Here is a 15,086-nt window from a genome sequence, read left to right as displayed (position 1 = left end):
GAGCTATCAAGATTCCTCTTGGTTGTTCTGCCTTGATCTTCAGTAACACCTTGGTGAGCAAAGGTAGAGGAGGGAATGCATAAATTGTTAGAGCATTCCAGCTGAAGGAAAGAGCATCCGTTCTCCAAGCTAGAGGATGATGTATCCTTGTGCAGAACCTTTCCAGGTGATGATTGAGATGAGATGCAAAGAGGTCTATGTCTGGTCTTCCCCATGCAGATGCCATTTGTGAGAAAATGCGTGGGTGTAGCATCCATTCGTGTGGATCCAAGAAATTTCTGCTCAACCTGTCTGGCAGAACATTGTCCTTGCCCGGAACAAACTGGGATTGCAAGTAGATGTTCAGTTTCAGGGACTTTTCCCAAAGAATCATTGTTAGTCTGCAGAGGGGGTAGGAATGAGTGCCCCCTTGTTTGTTTATGTACCACATGACAGTGGTGTTGTCTGTCCTTATTAGCAGATGACCTTGCTGAAGAGATTTTCCAAAGGCTTCTATTGCATCTATCACTGCCAACATCTCTTTTTGATTTATGTGCTGATGCATCTCCATGGGAGTCCATAGCCCTTGAATGCATCTGCCGTCCATGTGCGCCCCCCATCCATGGTCTGAGGCGTCTGTTATAATAGTTTGACTTGTTGGAGGTTTGTTGAAAAGCATGCCTTTGTTTAAGTGACTTGCTTGAGTCCACCACAAAAATTCCCTTTGCAGGCATGGTATGAGTGGTATTATGTCTTCTAGGTTGTGGCTGTGTTGCGACCACAAGCTTTTTAGGTGCCATTGCAGCTTTCTCATGTGTAGTCTTGCCAGAGGGATTAGAAGAATGCAAGATGCCATGAACCCCAGGGCCTGCAGGGTCTTCCTTGTGGTCAGGTGGGTTAATTTTGCTAGGCCTTTGAAGTAAGCTGTTAAATGCTCTTGTTTCTCCTCTGTGAGGAAAGCCATTTGTAGCTGTGTGTCCAGTTTTGCTCCTAGAAAAATAATCTCTTGGGATGGCAGTAATCTTGATTTTTGAATGTTGACTGTGTATCCCAAAGCCTGCAGCAATTGAATGACGTAATCCAAGTGTTTTATCAAGGTCTGTTTGCTGTCTGCTTGTATTAGGCAGTCGTCCAGGTAAGGGTATATTTGAATCCCCCGGAGTCTGCGATGTGCCACTACTGATGCCAGGCATTTAGTGAATACTCTGGGTGCAGTAGATAAGCCAAACAGCAATGCTGAGAATTGATAGTGCTCTGGTTGCAAGAAATCTGAGGTATCTTCTGCAACTGTGTCTGATAGGGACATGCAGGTATGCCTCCTTGAGGTCCAGAGTAACCAGCCAAGACCCCTTGCCCAGCATGGGAAGAAGTTGCTGCAACGTCAGCATCTTGAATTTTGGCACCATGAGAAAAGTATTTAGAACAGACAAGTCCAATATAGGCCTCCATTGTTTTTCTTTTCTTGGAACAAGGAACAGTCTTGAATAAAAATCCCTGGCCTTGTTCCTGAGGAGGAACCTTCTCTATTGCTTTTATTTGTAACAGCTTTGAGACTTCTATGAGTGCCTCTGCCCTTTGATTTTGTGGCAGGTTTGGCATGCCTTGTCCTGTTGGTAAGGTATGGAAGTGGAACCTGTAACCTCTGTCTATTATGTCCAGAATCCAATTGTCCTTTATTATAATGTGCCAGTTTTTTGAGAATAGAGATAATTTTCCGCCTAGAGGTGCTTCTCTTTGAGCCTTGGTAGGCAGAGTGAAAGGTAAGTCATTGTGATTGTCCCTGTGGTGCAGGTGAACTACCTGTGCCACTTCTCTGATTTTGTGGTTGCCATTGGCGTCCCCTGTAGGAGCCTCGGTATTGCCCTCTACCTCGTGCACGCCTGTTCTTTCCTCTTTGAAACTTGTCAGAGTCTGGAAAGGACCAATTCTTTGAAGGCCAATTCCTGCTGAACCTTGGTGGCTGAACCTGGAGGAAATCCTTCACTGTCTGTACTGATTTTGCCTTCTCCTCAATAGATTTCAACACATCCTGAGCATTAGCACCAAAAAGCTTCTGTTTATCCAGAGGTGCGTCCAGGAGCTTTACTTTAACATGATCTGGCAGTGGCTATTCTTTCAACCAAGCATGTCTACGGATAACAGCCCCTGTCATAGCTGCCCTACATGAAGCCTCCAATGCATCATAACCACACTGTAGAAAATGATTACTAACCTACTGAGTGTTATGAACCAAATCCTGCAATGCCTTTCTATCTATAGGCTCAGGAGAGGCTATCTTTTTCTGCAAATCATCCAGTAAATAATCCTGATACTGAAACATATGAAAAAGGCAGTTAAGTGACCTCATGGCAAGGGTGGAAGAGGTGTAAACATTTTTACCCCATCTCTCCAGGGACCTTGCTTCCCTGTCAGCTGGCAGTGGATTCTTGGCTGAGGAGGTAGCCACTCCTTTGGGGCCCTGTGAAATAGTTTCTAGATCCACAGAGTGGGCCTTAAAGAGATGCTTGTGAGTGTCAGGGACCCTGTAATATCTGTCTGGCTTGACAGGAGCAGGAGGGAGAGAATCAGGGGAAGCACTGGAGTCGGAGAAAACATCATCCAGGACATCCAAAACTGGAGGGATAGCTAAAGGTCTGTGCTGGGGTAACTTAAGGAAGGTACGTAGCCTTTTCCTAGAATCAGAAAATTCCTGACCCTGCCACTTAAAATGTTCCCTCATGGAGTGGAGGACTTCACCGAAAGAAAAATCCTCTGGAGGAGAGGCAGAGGAATAGATTCCTCAGCATCAGAGTCCTCATAGGCCTGGAAGGATTCTTCTTGGGTATCTGAATGCTCTGAATCCCCAGAGGCTTCATCTGAAGAGAGGTTGTCTGCCTGCTCAGTTCTAGGCCTTTTTTTCTGCAGGCGGCTGAGAACCTCTGTCTGGGTGAGGCTGAGACCCCCTGATAAGAGAGATTAGATCTGCAGCCAGAGACATGATTTGTCTGTCAGAAGAAGGGGCCTGAGAAGTAGGTTTAGGATGGGCCTTGGCCTGGCTGGCGTCCTTAGCACGTGCAAAGGCCTTGATTGACATGGATACAGGAGGCCTAGCTGCCCCACGTGCAGGGGTAACTTTGTCCACGGGAATGGTGTCGGGTAGATCCAGAACTTCGGTTTCCGGAGGAAAATCAACAACCGGCACCGGTGTAGTCTCCGAGACCGAGGGATGAGTTAACGCGGTGTCGTCGGCCTGGAGCGGTTGAATTACCGCTTCCAAAGGGACCGAAGCACTCGCGGAGGTCTTAGGCGTTATATCGATGGAAGACGCGGGCCGAGGATGTCGGTCCCGGTCCTTTCGTTTTTTGGTAGTTTGTGCTGTCGGTTGTTCCGACGGCATGTTGTAAGCGTAGGATTCGCCAAAAAAGTCTTCGGCAAACTCTGCCCGGCACCTGAGAGTGCGCTTATTAAAGCAAGCACAGGCAGCACAGGCCGAGACGTCGTGGTCTGGGCCCAGGCAAGGGAGGCAGTAAGAATGGAGGTCCTTATGAGGTATTTGTTTACCACAAGACAAACAATTATTAACTTTCTCAATTTGTTCTGACATCGGCTGAGGCAAGAAAAAATGTTCCCCAACGGGGTACTTAGCTTTTAGATGACTTCGGTAACTGAAAACACAGGAGCTGACCGACCGGCACTTGCGAACCGCTTCTGCTTCGGGCACTGCGCGGCAAGAAAGACTGAAGAAGATGGCGTCGGCTGATGCCTTTATACTCCAGCCGCTCTGACGTCAGGGAGGAGGCGACATCGGCCGACGCCGGACCCAGACTTTGGAATCTGGCCGACCGAAGGGCTGCCTGAGGCAGGACAACCCATATGTCAGGACTGCAGTTGCATTCTTGAAGGAAATCTTTGAATACTGGCCGGCAGGCATTATCCTTGGCAGGAATAAGTTGTACAGCTTAGGCTACTGCAGCAGTTATCTAATGATCTTTTATTACAGCTTGCCTTACTGACTGCTCTCTGTACCTAGAATATGGTCTTAATACTGCATACACACACACACACAAACATTACATATATATATATATATATATATATATATATATATATATATTTATATATATATATATATATATATATAGGTAGATACACACACACACACACACACACACACACACACACACACACACACACACACACACACACACACACACACACACACATAGCAAAAGTATAATGAAATCATGTTATGGACTGGGAAAAGGAAGTTATGTTCTTACCATAACGTTCCATCTGTGTTGTTGATCTTCATTCATTCATTACTGATGTATGTTGGTTCCATCCTCAGAACCAAATCGGCTGTTATAGCAAGCTGCTCCAGCCAAAATATTCTCGAGCTAAGCTTTTACCCATAGTGCCTCTCTCCATATTACCTCAGATCTAGTTTGCCCGTACAGAGAGAAAAGCGGAGGCTTTTTCTGAGCAATATCCTTACCATAGGCTAGGACCATGTCCGAACCCCCAAGAGTCTTACAGAGGGGGATGGTGGGTAGGTTGTAATGAATGAATAAAGATCAACAACTCAGATGGAATGTTATGATAAGAAAGCAACTTCTTTATCTGATGTTAATCTTCATTCATTCCTTACTGATGGGACAGAGTCCCTAACTACCTTATTTCCTGGGTGGCCTATGGAAGAATATTCCTGAGTACCATTGAACCAAAGGAGGCTCTCCCCCTGGAGACCATATCCAATTTGTAATGCATGATAAAAGGTATGAGGAGAAGCCCATGTTGCTGCTGCACAAATGTCATCCATGGTATCCTTTGCACGAAAAGCAACAGAAGTTGCAAATGATCTTGAGGAATGTGCTTTGATCTTAGAAGGAAATGCTACCTTGCTACATTAGTAAATAAAGGTAATGCAATCTCTCAGACATTTAGATAAGATAACTTTGGACACTGGCTTTCCCAGTTTTGGGTCTGAGTATGCTATAAATAATTGGACAGACTTTTGTATGGATTTACTTGTGTCTAGGTAAAAATGCAGTTGTCTGTGAGCATCATGCAAATGCAAACAATATTCTCCTTTATTGGAGAAATTCCGAAAGAAGACTGGTAGATCAATTGTTTGGTTAATAGTTAAATCAGAGTTAACCTTAGGTGAAAATGAGGGATTGGTCCAGAGTGATACTCTGTCCTTATGGAAGATCATGTAGGGGAATTTTACGGACAAGGCTTGTAATTCAGAAATTCTTCTAGCTGAAGTAATGGCCACCAAGAATAGGGTTTTCCAGGATAAATATTTTAAGTCACAACTGGCTGCAGATTCAAAGGGAGGGCGAGTTAAGGTTTGCAGGACCAAAGTCAAATTCCATGGCTCAATCAGCTGTTTGAAGGGGAGTCTGATATGTAAAATTTCCTTCAAAAAGGATTTACACAGCCTGTGAAAAGTTAGGGATGAACCTTCAAAGCCACTGTGGAAGTTAGAAATTGCAGCCAAGTTTACTTGAATGGAAGAAGCTGCATCTGCTGAGTCAAGGAGGCTGGATAGATAATCTAAAACCATGGATAGTAGTGCTGAAAAGGTATTTATTCCTTTAACTTGAGACCAACTAATGAATCTCTTCCATTTGCTGAGATAAAGGTTTCTGATGGATGGTTTATGGAAAGCTAGAAGAATGTGATGAACAGGGGAGGGCAGGTTATTCTCCCTGGCAATCATCAGACACGGGGGATCCAAGCTGTCAGCTTGAGGTTTGATAAATTTGGATATGTCAATCCCTGTGGATGTGACAGTAGTTCTGGCATTGGATCCAGAACCAAAGGAAGCTGTAGCAGATGAGGCCAAATGAAGGGAAACCAAATTTGCCAAGGCCAGTAAGGTGCAATGAGGATTACTTTGCTTTTCAACCGGCAAGCTTTCATCAAGAATTGTGGAATCAGTGGAAGTGGAGGGAAAGCATAAAGAAGTCCCGTAGGCCAATCATGTACAAGAGCATCCCTCGGAGACTCCCCTTTCAGGGAAATTATGGCAAAGTAGCTGCTGCATTTGTGATTCTTGGGGGATGAGAATAGGTCACAGCAAGCTGGCCTCAGCGATCGAAAATCTTCGTCGCTATGACAAGATTGAGGGACCATTCGTGAGGCAGGAGGATGGATCTGCTCAGCTTGTCTGCAATCATGATGGAATCCCCAGGAATATACGCTGCTATCAGAAAGTGGTTGGAAGCTATCGCCCACTGCCAAATTATCATGGCCTCTTGACACAACGGGTAAGACTTGGTTTCGCTTTGTTTGTTGATGTACCAGACTACTGACATGTTGTCAGACTGGATTGCAATCGTTCCTGAAGGGAGAACAGATTGAAATGCTTGCAATGCTAGAAGCACTGCCCTCAGTTCTAGAACACTGATATGCAGATTGTCCTCCATGGATGACCAAGTGCCTTGGACAGTCTTTCCCTGGTAGTGCCCCATCCCCCACCTGATCAGGGTGGCATCTGTGGTCACTATGGCTTTGGGCTGAGCAGGGAAGAAAGGTTGACTCCATAGGTTCTTTTCTTGCTTCATCCACCATATCAAGTCCTGTTTGCAATGATTTGTTATCCTGATCTGAAAAGACATAGGGAGAATCAAAAGGGACCACTGTGTCAGCAAAAGCCACTGAAGTCGTCTCATGTGCAGTCTTGCTAATGGGACCACTGTTATAGACCCTAGTAGTTGAAGGGCTGCCTATGCCGGTACTTTGTCCTGACTGAGTATCACTCAGAGCTGTGATATGAGTCACTGTATCCTATGAGGAGGGAGGCAGACCAGACAAGATTGGGTATCGAACTCTGCCCCGATAAACTCCTGTCTTTGAGTTGGAATTAGCTTGCATTTGTTTTTGTTTACTGTTGTAACTAGGTGTTCCAAGAGATGTAGGGTATAATGGGTTGCTAAGATTAGTAGATGCTTGGTTGGGGTGGTGAGGAACCAATTGTCTAAATATGGAACCACTCAGAATCCTTGCAGTCTCAAGTGAGCTGTTACTACTGCCATGTGTTTGGCGAATACTCTGGGGGCTGTACAGAGGCCAACGGGCAGTGCTCAAAATTGGTAGTGATTGACTCCCAGCCAGAGGTGGAGAAATCTTCTGGACAGCTTGCCCATTTTTATGTGGTTATATGTATCCTGAAGATCTACAGAGCACATCCAATCGTCTTTGCCCAGAAATGGGAGAATAGACTGTACCGTGACCATCTGGAATTTCACTTGTTTGACAAATTTGTTTAGGATGCTGAGGTCCAGAATTGGCCTCCAGTTCCCTGTTTTCTTTGGCACTAAAAAGAACCTTGAGTAAAAGCCAGATTCTATATGGTCTGGAGGGACTGTTTGGATGACTCTTTTTTGAAGCAGCTTTTGAATTTCTAAGGCTGCTGATTTCCTTTGACTGGGTGGAACATTGGGAATGCGCCTTAAAGGTCTTGGGAAAATATTGAAGGGGATGTGATAACCTCTGGTGATGATCTTCTGCACCCAAGAATCTGTGGTTATATTTTGCCAGGAGAAGTGGTGCAGAGAAAAACTACCCCAACTGCTTCCAGAGGTAAGCAATCGGGCCACTCTTTAACAGCGTTGATAAGGCTGACCGGAGAAAGAATTTCTGGATCCCTGGTTACATGGATCCCCTCTGCCCCTAAAATGGCATCTTCCAGCTGAGTTCCCCCCTCTACCCCAGGGGAAAAACTTGCCATGTGTGTCATGGGAAGGACCTTGGGATTTTCTGTACCTCATTTTTCTGCTCCTCTGATTCCTGGAATAGGATCGTTGAGGTGTGGAAAAACATACACCCATGCCAGACAAGATCTTACAGTCCTTTTCACACCTGGCTAAAGTGTCTTTTACCTTTGGGCCAAAAAGAGAAGATGCTTATATGGGGGCATTTATGAAGGAAGATTTAAAAGGATCTGCGAAGTCACACAGGTGCATCCAGGTGTGGCATCTGGTAACAACACCCGCTGCTCTAGCCGCCCCTTCGGTAGAATGGGAAATCAACCTCATGGATGAGTTAGAGATGGACTCCAGGGTTGCAAGCTGTGAGGCAACTTTGTCCTGTACCTCATCAGACACTGTACCTGCCAGGGTTTCTGAGAGTTCTGAAATCAGGTCTCAATGAAGCAGAGTAAAATGTGCCAGATAATTCAGAGACCGGATGGCAAAGGTTGCTGAAGAAAACACACACTTCCCTAGTCTGTCTATCGCCTGAGACTCCCTGTTTGAGGGATGGACAGTAGAGCTCTCCTTGGCTAGCTCTTTTTTGTGGCCGCCGCCACAACCATAGCATCGACCGGAAGGCTCTTGGACCAGTGTGGGTTGCTTTCTGGAAGGGAAAGAATTTTGTCTGGCCTCTGGGGGATAGGCTCAATGGTATCAGGACTCTTCCATGTACGCTGCACAGTGAGTTGGACAAGTTCATCTGCAGGCGGGGTCAACCAGGAGGTAGCGGGCTGGGCCCAGAAAGCCTAAAAAGAATATGGACTTCTCAGAGGAGGGGGAGGTAGACTTCCAATCACCCCACTGCTTCAAGATTTCCAAGATGTCTGCGAAGGAGACATCATCAGGGGGTAACTGTGGGGACCCTTCCCCTTCATCATAGTCCATACCTTCAGTCAAAGATTCTTCTGGGGAATCAACGTGCTTCCTCTTGCATGATGTCTTGCGAGGAACCTCCTCGTGGGGAGCATCACAGGAGGATCCTGCAGAGGGAGAACCTTGTTGCAGGGTTCCTTGAGGCTCCTGAGCCTGGTGTTCATGAGTAGTGGACTGAGTCAGCTGTGGCTCAGAGGAAGGGAAAGGGCAGATCTCCGATGCCGGGGGGACCAAATGAGAACCTGTAGAGGCCAATACCCTCTCCATCACTTGGAAAGCAGGTCCTCCCCAAAGAGGGGTGGGAGCCCAGAACAGAGAAGGACAAACTCAGGACTGGGGCACATTCCGCTCAAAAGAACCCATTGCCAGACAGGGAGCCCTGAGAGGAGGCAGCTCTGTCAAGGCGACTGGAATCATGGAAGACATGCGAAACAGAAAAGCCGTACAAGGGAACTCGGTGCCGACAGGCCAGTATCGGTCCCGAGGATGGCCCGGCTCCAGAAGAGTCGAAGGCCAAAGGGTAGTCTCCAGAACCATGGTAAGATCTACCATCGGTACCAAAAGAGCTGGAACCAGTGATGAATGCTCCAAAACATGCAAAGAGGGTGAAGGAGGAAAATACTGTGGAGTCCTTGGAGAAGAACCCTCAGCTCCGGATGGGAGGGAGGATTTTGTTGGAGTAGAAATTCCTCTGGCCGCCAAGAGCTGATCCACGAGCCTCACTACGTCAAGTTTGAAAAGACTCTTGGCGGACCGGGTGGACATCTCCAAAGGTGAAGTAGAGCACTCCAAAAAGGGGCTGTATTGTTGTCCAAAAAAAGGGTCCACCGAGGGGGAATATCTGGTCCAAGGAATAATTTCACCTTTCGGCACCAAGGTCGAAAGACCAATATGAAGTACAGGGAGAGAGGAAGTGACCGGATCTGGGACAACTATTTTTGGTGCTGAAAGGTGAGTTGGAGCCAGTGAGGAAATAGTCGGAGCCATTGTCGGTGTGGACCTAGGTGCAGAAGAAGACGGCTCCAAAGTTATTGGTTGCCTTGGAACTGAAGTTAGTCCCGAGGATGAAGGTTTAGGCCTCAGTACCGAGGGTACTGGTAGCTTGGGAATTTTAGCCTTCGGTTCCAATAGTTTGAATTCAGCATCATGAGGAGAGGAGGTTACGGATTTGCTCCTCTTCTTGCGTTCTCTCCTAGGAGGGGGTGAGCCCTCTGACTCAGAGATCGTCTCCGCGAATGGAAATTTCAAAAGTCCTTTTAACATTAATTTGTTTTTACGCTCCGCTAGTGTACGGGAGTTGAAGCCTTTGCAAATATCACAAGGGGGTTTCACAGAAAGGTGAGGAACCCCCAAACAGTATACACAAGATGAATGGTTGTCGACATTGAGCATCTTCCTACCACACTGATCACAGCGTTTGAAGTCCTTCGTCTCTTTCTTTTCCTCCATACCGCCAATGACCAGAAAATCTTCACAGAAACAGATAAAGAAGTATATATTATTTATTTATTTATTTACGTTAGATAGCGAGAGAAAGGGGAAATAAAATTGCCAACAATGGTAACAGAAATACCCAAGAAGGTAAGGACAGGGCCTGTACCAGCGATGCTACAAAAAGTACCAAACTTGGTAGAAAAAGATAGAGGGACATGTAAAATTGCAAGAAAATGTCTGATACAGCACCAAAAGGTTAAAGGTTTAGAAAAAAGCAGTAAACGGTTAGATAATACTGAAAAACAACTATTCACTTAGCTGAGAGCTGGTCTGGACCATCTTATTTCACATGCGGCAAACAAGATCTGAAGTAATATGTTGAGGGATACTATGGGTTTTTTGGCTGGCGCGGGCTTGCTATAATGGCCGACTCGGGTTCCAAGGATGGAACAGAAACTCATCAGTAAGGAATGAATGAAGATTAACAACATCAGATTTACATTGAAAAATCAGAGGCATAACCTCCCTGCATGACAAAAGAAAATTCATTTTTTTGAGAACTGAAACACAAAAAATTCAGTTAAATTTAGAAGTATGGATGATGCTAAAGATAGTTACACACATACTGTGTTTTACTTCTCACACTTCAAAACGATTGAGAATAGATGTGAAGATACACATCCATGTTACGGAATTGAAAAAGTGATTCACAATGCTTTCATTGAAACATTTTACTTCCAGATTACTCAAGTTTAAAACCAACAACTATGCCTGCAATACACAAACATTTGCTCCAGTATCAAAACAAATGACACTGACATAAACAGGATAAAAGGCCACACTATTGTACTGCTTACTGAAAAAAAAAAAAAAAAAAGAAAAACTAACCTGGGCCAGTACCATGGCATAGAATGATAAAGCCCTAACTACGGCCCAAGTAACCCAGGATCTATTAGTGGTTCAGGGTTTGAGGCACTGGTAGGATGGGAGGGAGGGGTTGTGCCCATTCTGTAGGGGACAGCATTCCTCTAAGCAGCCCCAGCAAGGGGAGGAAGGTGTGGTCCTCAAATGGGATGTAAATGGATGAAAGCGAAGTGGGGGGGGGACCAATGGGTAGGTCATAAATGAAAAAAAAAAAACCTGGAGGAAGCAGTCAATGACACAACCTCCCAGGATGCCTTTAGGCTCAGTCATTCCCACCTTAGAACAGAGATAGTCCAGGGGCTAGAGGACAGGCCGGTAGGCCTGGCAATGGAAGGGAGCATGAAGTAAGCCAGAAGGAATAAGGCAAAAGGGGAGCCATGAAAAGAAAAGAAAGGTAAAGAAAACAAATCTGAAAGTCAAATAATGGCTTCCTTACCTGCTCTCGTGCTTTCTCAAGCTGCTGAACAAGGTCTTCACGTTCATGAGCAGCAAAATGGCGCACACCAACCTCATCATCACCAACTCTTTGTTTGGCTATAGCCATTCTGAGAAGCTAAAAAGAAAAAAAAAACTCTCATTAAACAAATGCTGCCCTCTCAAATAAATACCATGCCATAAATGTAAACCTACTCAAGTAAAAAACTATAAATCAGAAAATCTGTTATTTTTAATCTGTATATGAGCTAATATGTAAATATCAGAGGATTAATAGTCAACAACAATTTTACTTTAACTGAATCAGTCTTTCAGGTAAATTTTAACAGTAAAAAAATATATATCACTTTTTTGCATTACTTAACATCTGCAGCCCAGTGGATGCAGACATCATGCAAAAGAATTAGGTTTCAGACTGCACTGACTTAAGTGATACAATTGCAAATGGCAAGATTCAGTATTTGTTAGACTGACACTTGTATGAATGTTAACTGGAGATGAAAATCCAGACTGAAATTAAATTTTTACGGTTGTTTTAAAATATTTATTAAGTTAAATGAGCAAAGCTGTTCACATACCCCAAAGTCCCTTGTACACCTCCTTACTCAGTGTTAATGAGACTGCTCCATCCTAGAAGAAAGAGACCCCCCCCTCCATCAGCAACCATGTTCAAAGATCACAAAATTAAAGTACAATGGTGGTATTGCACATTTGGTCCTCATAACATTGTCCCACTCACTAATGATGTGCAACCACTTTTATACATATTAGCAGTTTACTAGATCAAAATTTTTTTGTGTGTCCCACAAGCAATTTTCTTCCGATATTTTACCATTTTGAATCAACATATGTTCTTACCTTCTGACTCCAACCTGCTCCTACACACCTTGCTACACATTCATATAGCCTGCATTTTTGCTAATTACCCAGCTTCTATGTACTCCTAAAAGGCAGCACCATAGCTACGTCTCAAACCTCAAATGAAGGTGCTCGGAGATTCATAAAGAACCCCATCAGTCTCATTACGGACTGTAGTAAAAAGGCCCAGTGTCTGCATTGTTCAGATTTTTCCATTCTGGGACAGTTTGGCTGCAATCAGAAAAGACCTCATTATCATCTAATTTTCATTTTTTTTACAGTTAATAATAACAGTGACAGCAGTAGCACTGTGTTAGCATAGACAATCCCTCACTCACCACACACACACACACACACACACACACACACACACACACACACACACACACACACACACACACACACACACACCTGTCCTTGAGTTGTCAGGACATCCCTATATCTCCTTTCTTCTGCTCTCATAAATAACCGATGACCTCAGTCAAGTATTACTTGCAGGCAGAGTTTCACACTTCATATAGGTAGTGCTAAAGCTGTTAGACTAGCAATTTTCTCAGTGTGTAGGAAATCCATACCTGATATTATCCTATGTTGCACTATGAAGATGAGAGGTATGCCTAGTGTTCAATGTCCCTCTCCCTCACAAAACAGAATAAAAAAACTCTTGCTAACCAAACTTCTCAGTTAGCAAGATGGGTTAGTGCTGAGGTTTACTGTGGCATTTTAGTGCCTTTACCCCTAGTGCATAGTGGTTCACTGTACCATGTTTTAATTATTTAATTATATTTTGTAATTAAGTGCGTTTAGCATCCCTGGTGTGTAGCATTTCATCCCAGCTCCGTTATGTGCAAGTGCCATTACAGGACAAGTGGTTATCCTTGGTGTCTTGCATCCCCCTGAGCTACATTACATGTAAATGCCATTAAGGCACATAATGAAGAGTTCTACCTGGTGTCCAGTGCTTCCCCTCCTGAACCCTAGTACATGTTAAGTGCCATTAGGGTGCAATATGAAGAGCTCTCTTTAGTGTCTACTGCCGCTTCCCAGCCCACATAATAAGTTAAGGTAGCTAGAGGTCCCCCATCCTGGTGGGTAGCATTTCTCCAGACCCACATACTTAGTTATACCTGGTGGCTAGTGGTCATCCTTGGCCCACATAGTTGTCATTCTCCCCTGCTGGATAGTGTTTCCCCAGACACAACCATTTAGTTATACCTTTGTAATGGTCTCCTCAACCCCATAGATGTCATTCTCACTAATGGTAAGCTGTTTCCCTGACCAACTGCTGCAGGTTTTGCTCATTAGTCTAGGGGTGTGTGAAAGTATGACAACCACCCCAACCCACCCACCCACTCTCTCTCTCTCTCACACACACACACACACACACACACACACACACACACACACACACACACACACACACACACACACACACACACCCCTCTCATCCAACTCGATCACACCCATATATTCACCCATACACAAACACATCGCTACCTAACCTACCCCCTCACTATTAAACAGTGTGTACTGCACAGAAATAAGCTTAGAGCAACTAGTCTGTGCATCGACTAGCACTACCATATCCTAGCATTCTATAACATCTTGCTCTTAACTCCAGAAACTACCCAATGAGACCCTTGTTAAAACCCAATCCCTAATCCTAAACAGCCCACCATATTACAGGACCAGACAACATGGATATGCAATTTCCAAATGTTTCTGTGGCCATCTTGGTAAATTTGGGCATCCTAAGCCAATACAGCAATTGTCTCATGTTCTCAGACAACCAGTTAATCATTAAAGAAAATAACACTGTATGCAAGAGATGTAAATACACAACTTCACTGGGGGAAAAAAAACTAGCTTACAAACAAGGCTGTCAGGAATATCCACACTACATCTCTCACACACACTGCTTACCACACACACAAATCAGCTTATGCTGAGGTGCACATATGAAATCTTCACAAATCTCAAAGACCTCCAAAGCCACCTAATGGCAACGCTGCTCCTCAGCAATCACTAAAGCATACACCAAAAGCAACAGCAAACATCTCACATAAGTCTACACCCAATGGTCCCCCAAGAGCAAAGACCATAAGACAAGCATATACTTTACCCAATACTCTTGTCATTGGGGACTCCATTGTGTGACACAAAGCTGTCGACCTCACTAGGTTGGACAAGAAGAAGATAATGGTTAGTTGACTATCTGGAGCCAATATCTGCAATAGCACGCACGCACATAAGTTACTGCACCCCAGGTACCAATATGATTCTGTCATAGTCCATGTATGTGTACATGACCTGAGACATACCTCATTAGACTGTATTCATTTATTTATTTATTTATTTCCAGTTTGATGACAAGGTCCACTGGGCTCAGGGAGCCCGTTTTCAGTGGAGGCCCAGGGAGAAAAGCTCCACATTACATAGTTTAGTTACATATACAATCATAGTAAAGAAGACACAATTACAACTTCATTTCATGCTAGAGAACAGGAATAAATTCTTTGGTTACATAGTATCTAAATATTTAGGATGGCAGTGGTAACTTAACTGAGAGGGAGAATAAAGACTTAGAAGGAAAAGAGAGAAAGCAGGTGGGATGGGTTATTTATAATACGTACAATTATGCTAGTTACAGTATGTACATTTATGCTAGGTTAGCTTGTACTCAGAGTTAGTCAGGAGTTTAAGGGGTGGATTGATTATTAGACTAGGTGGGGAGAGTGCAGTTGCATTTCCTGTTAGAGGAAAGGTAGGAATGTAGCTGAGTTTTAAAGTTTTCATAGTTTTCACAAGTCCTTAGAGAGGAAAGAAGACCATTCCATTTTTTAG

General features: G+C 44.4%; 1 protein-coding gene across 3 annotated transcripts in view; it reads right to left on the bottom strand.

The window, feature by feature from the left end:
* The window catches only part of CCDC149 (coiled-coil domain containing 149), a 1,547,151-nt gene that overhangs the window by 997,474 nt on the left and 534,591 nt on the right, over positions 1-15,086 (bottom strand). For all 3 annotated transcript variants that reach the window (XM_044062178.1, XM_044062179.1, XM_044062180.1), the window contains exon 5: positions 11,386-11,502. In XM_044062178.1, coding sequence (XP_043918113.1) covers positions 11,386-11,502 — 117 coding nt within the window. The remainder of the gene's footprint in view (positions 1-11,385; positions 11,503-15,086) is intronic.

This window comes from Protopterus annectens, chromosome 2.part1, assembly GCF_019279795.1.
Source record: "Protopterus annectens isolate FY-2018-M chromosome 2.part1, PAN1.0, whole genome shotgun sequence".
In the NCBI taxonomy this organism is placed as follows: domain Eukaryota; kingdom Metazoa; phylum Chordata; order Ceratodontiformes; family Protopteridae; genus Protopterus; species Protopterus annectens.
Note: the sequence above shows the minus strand (reverse complement) of the source record. Positions and strands in the feature narration are given on the sequence as shown.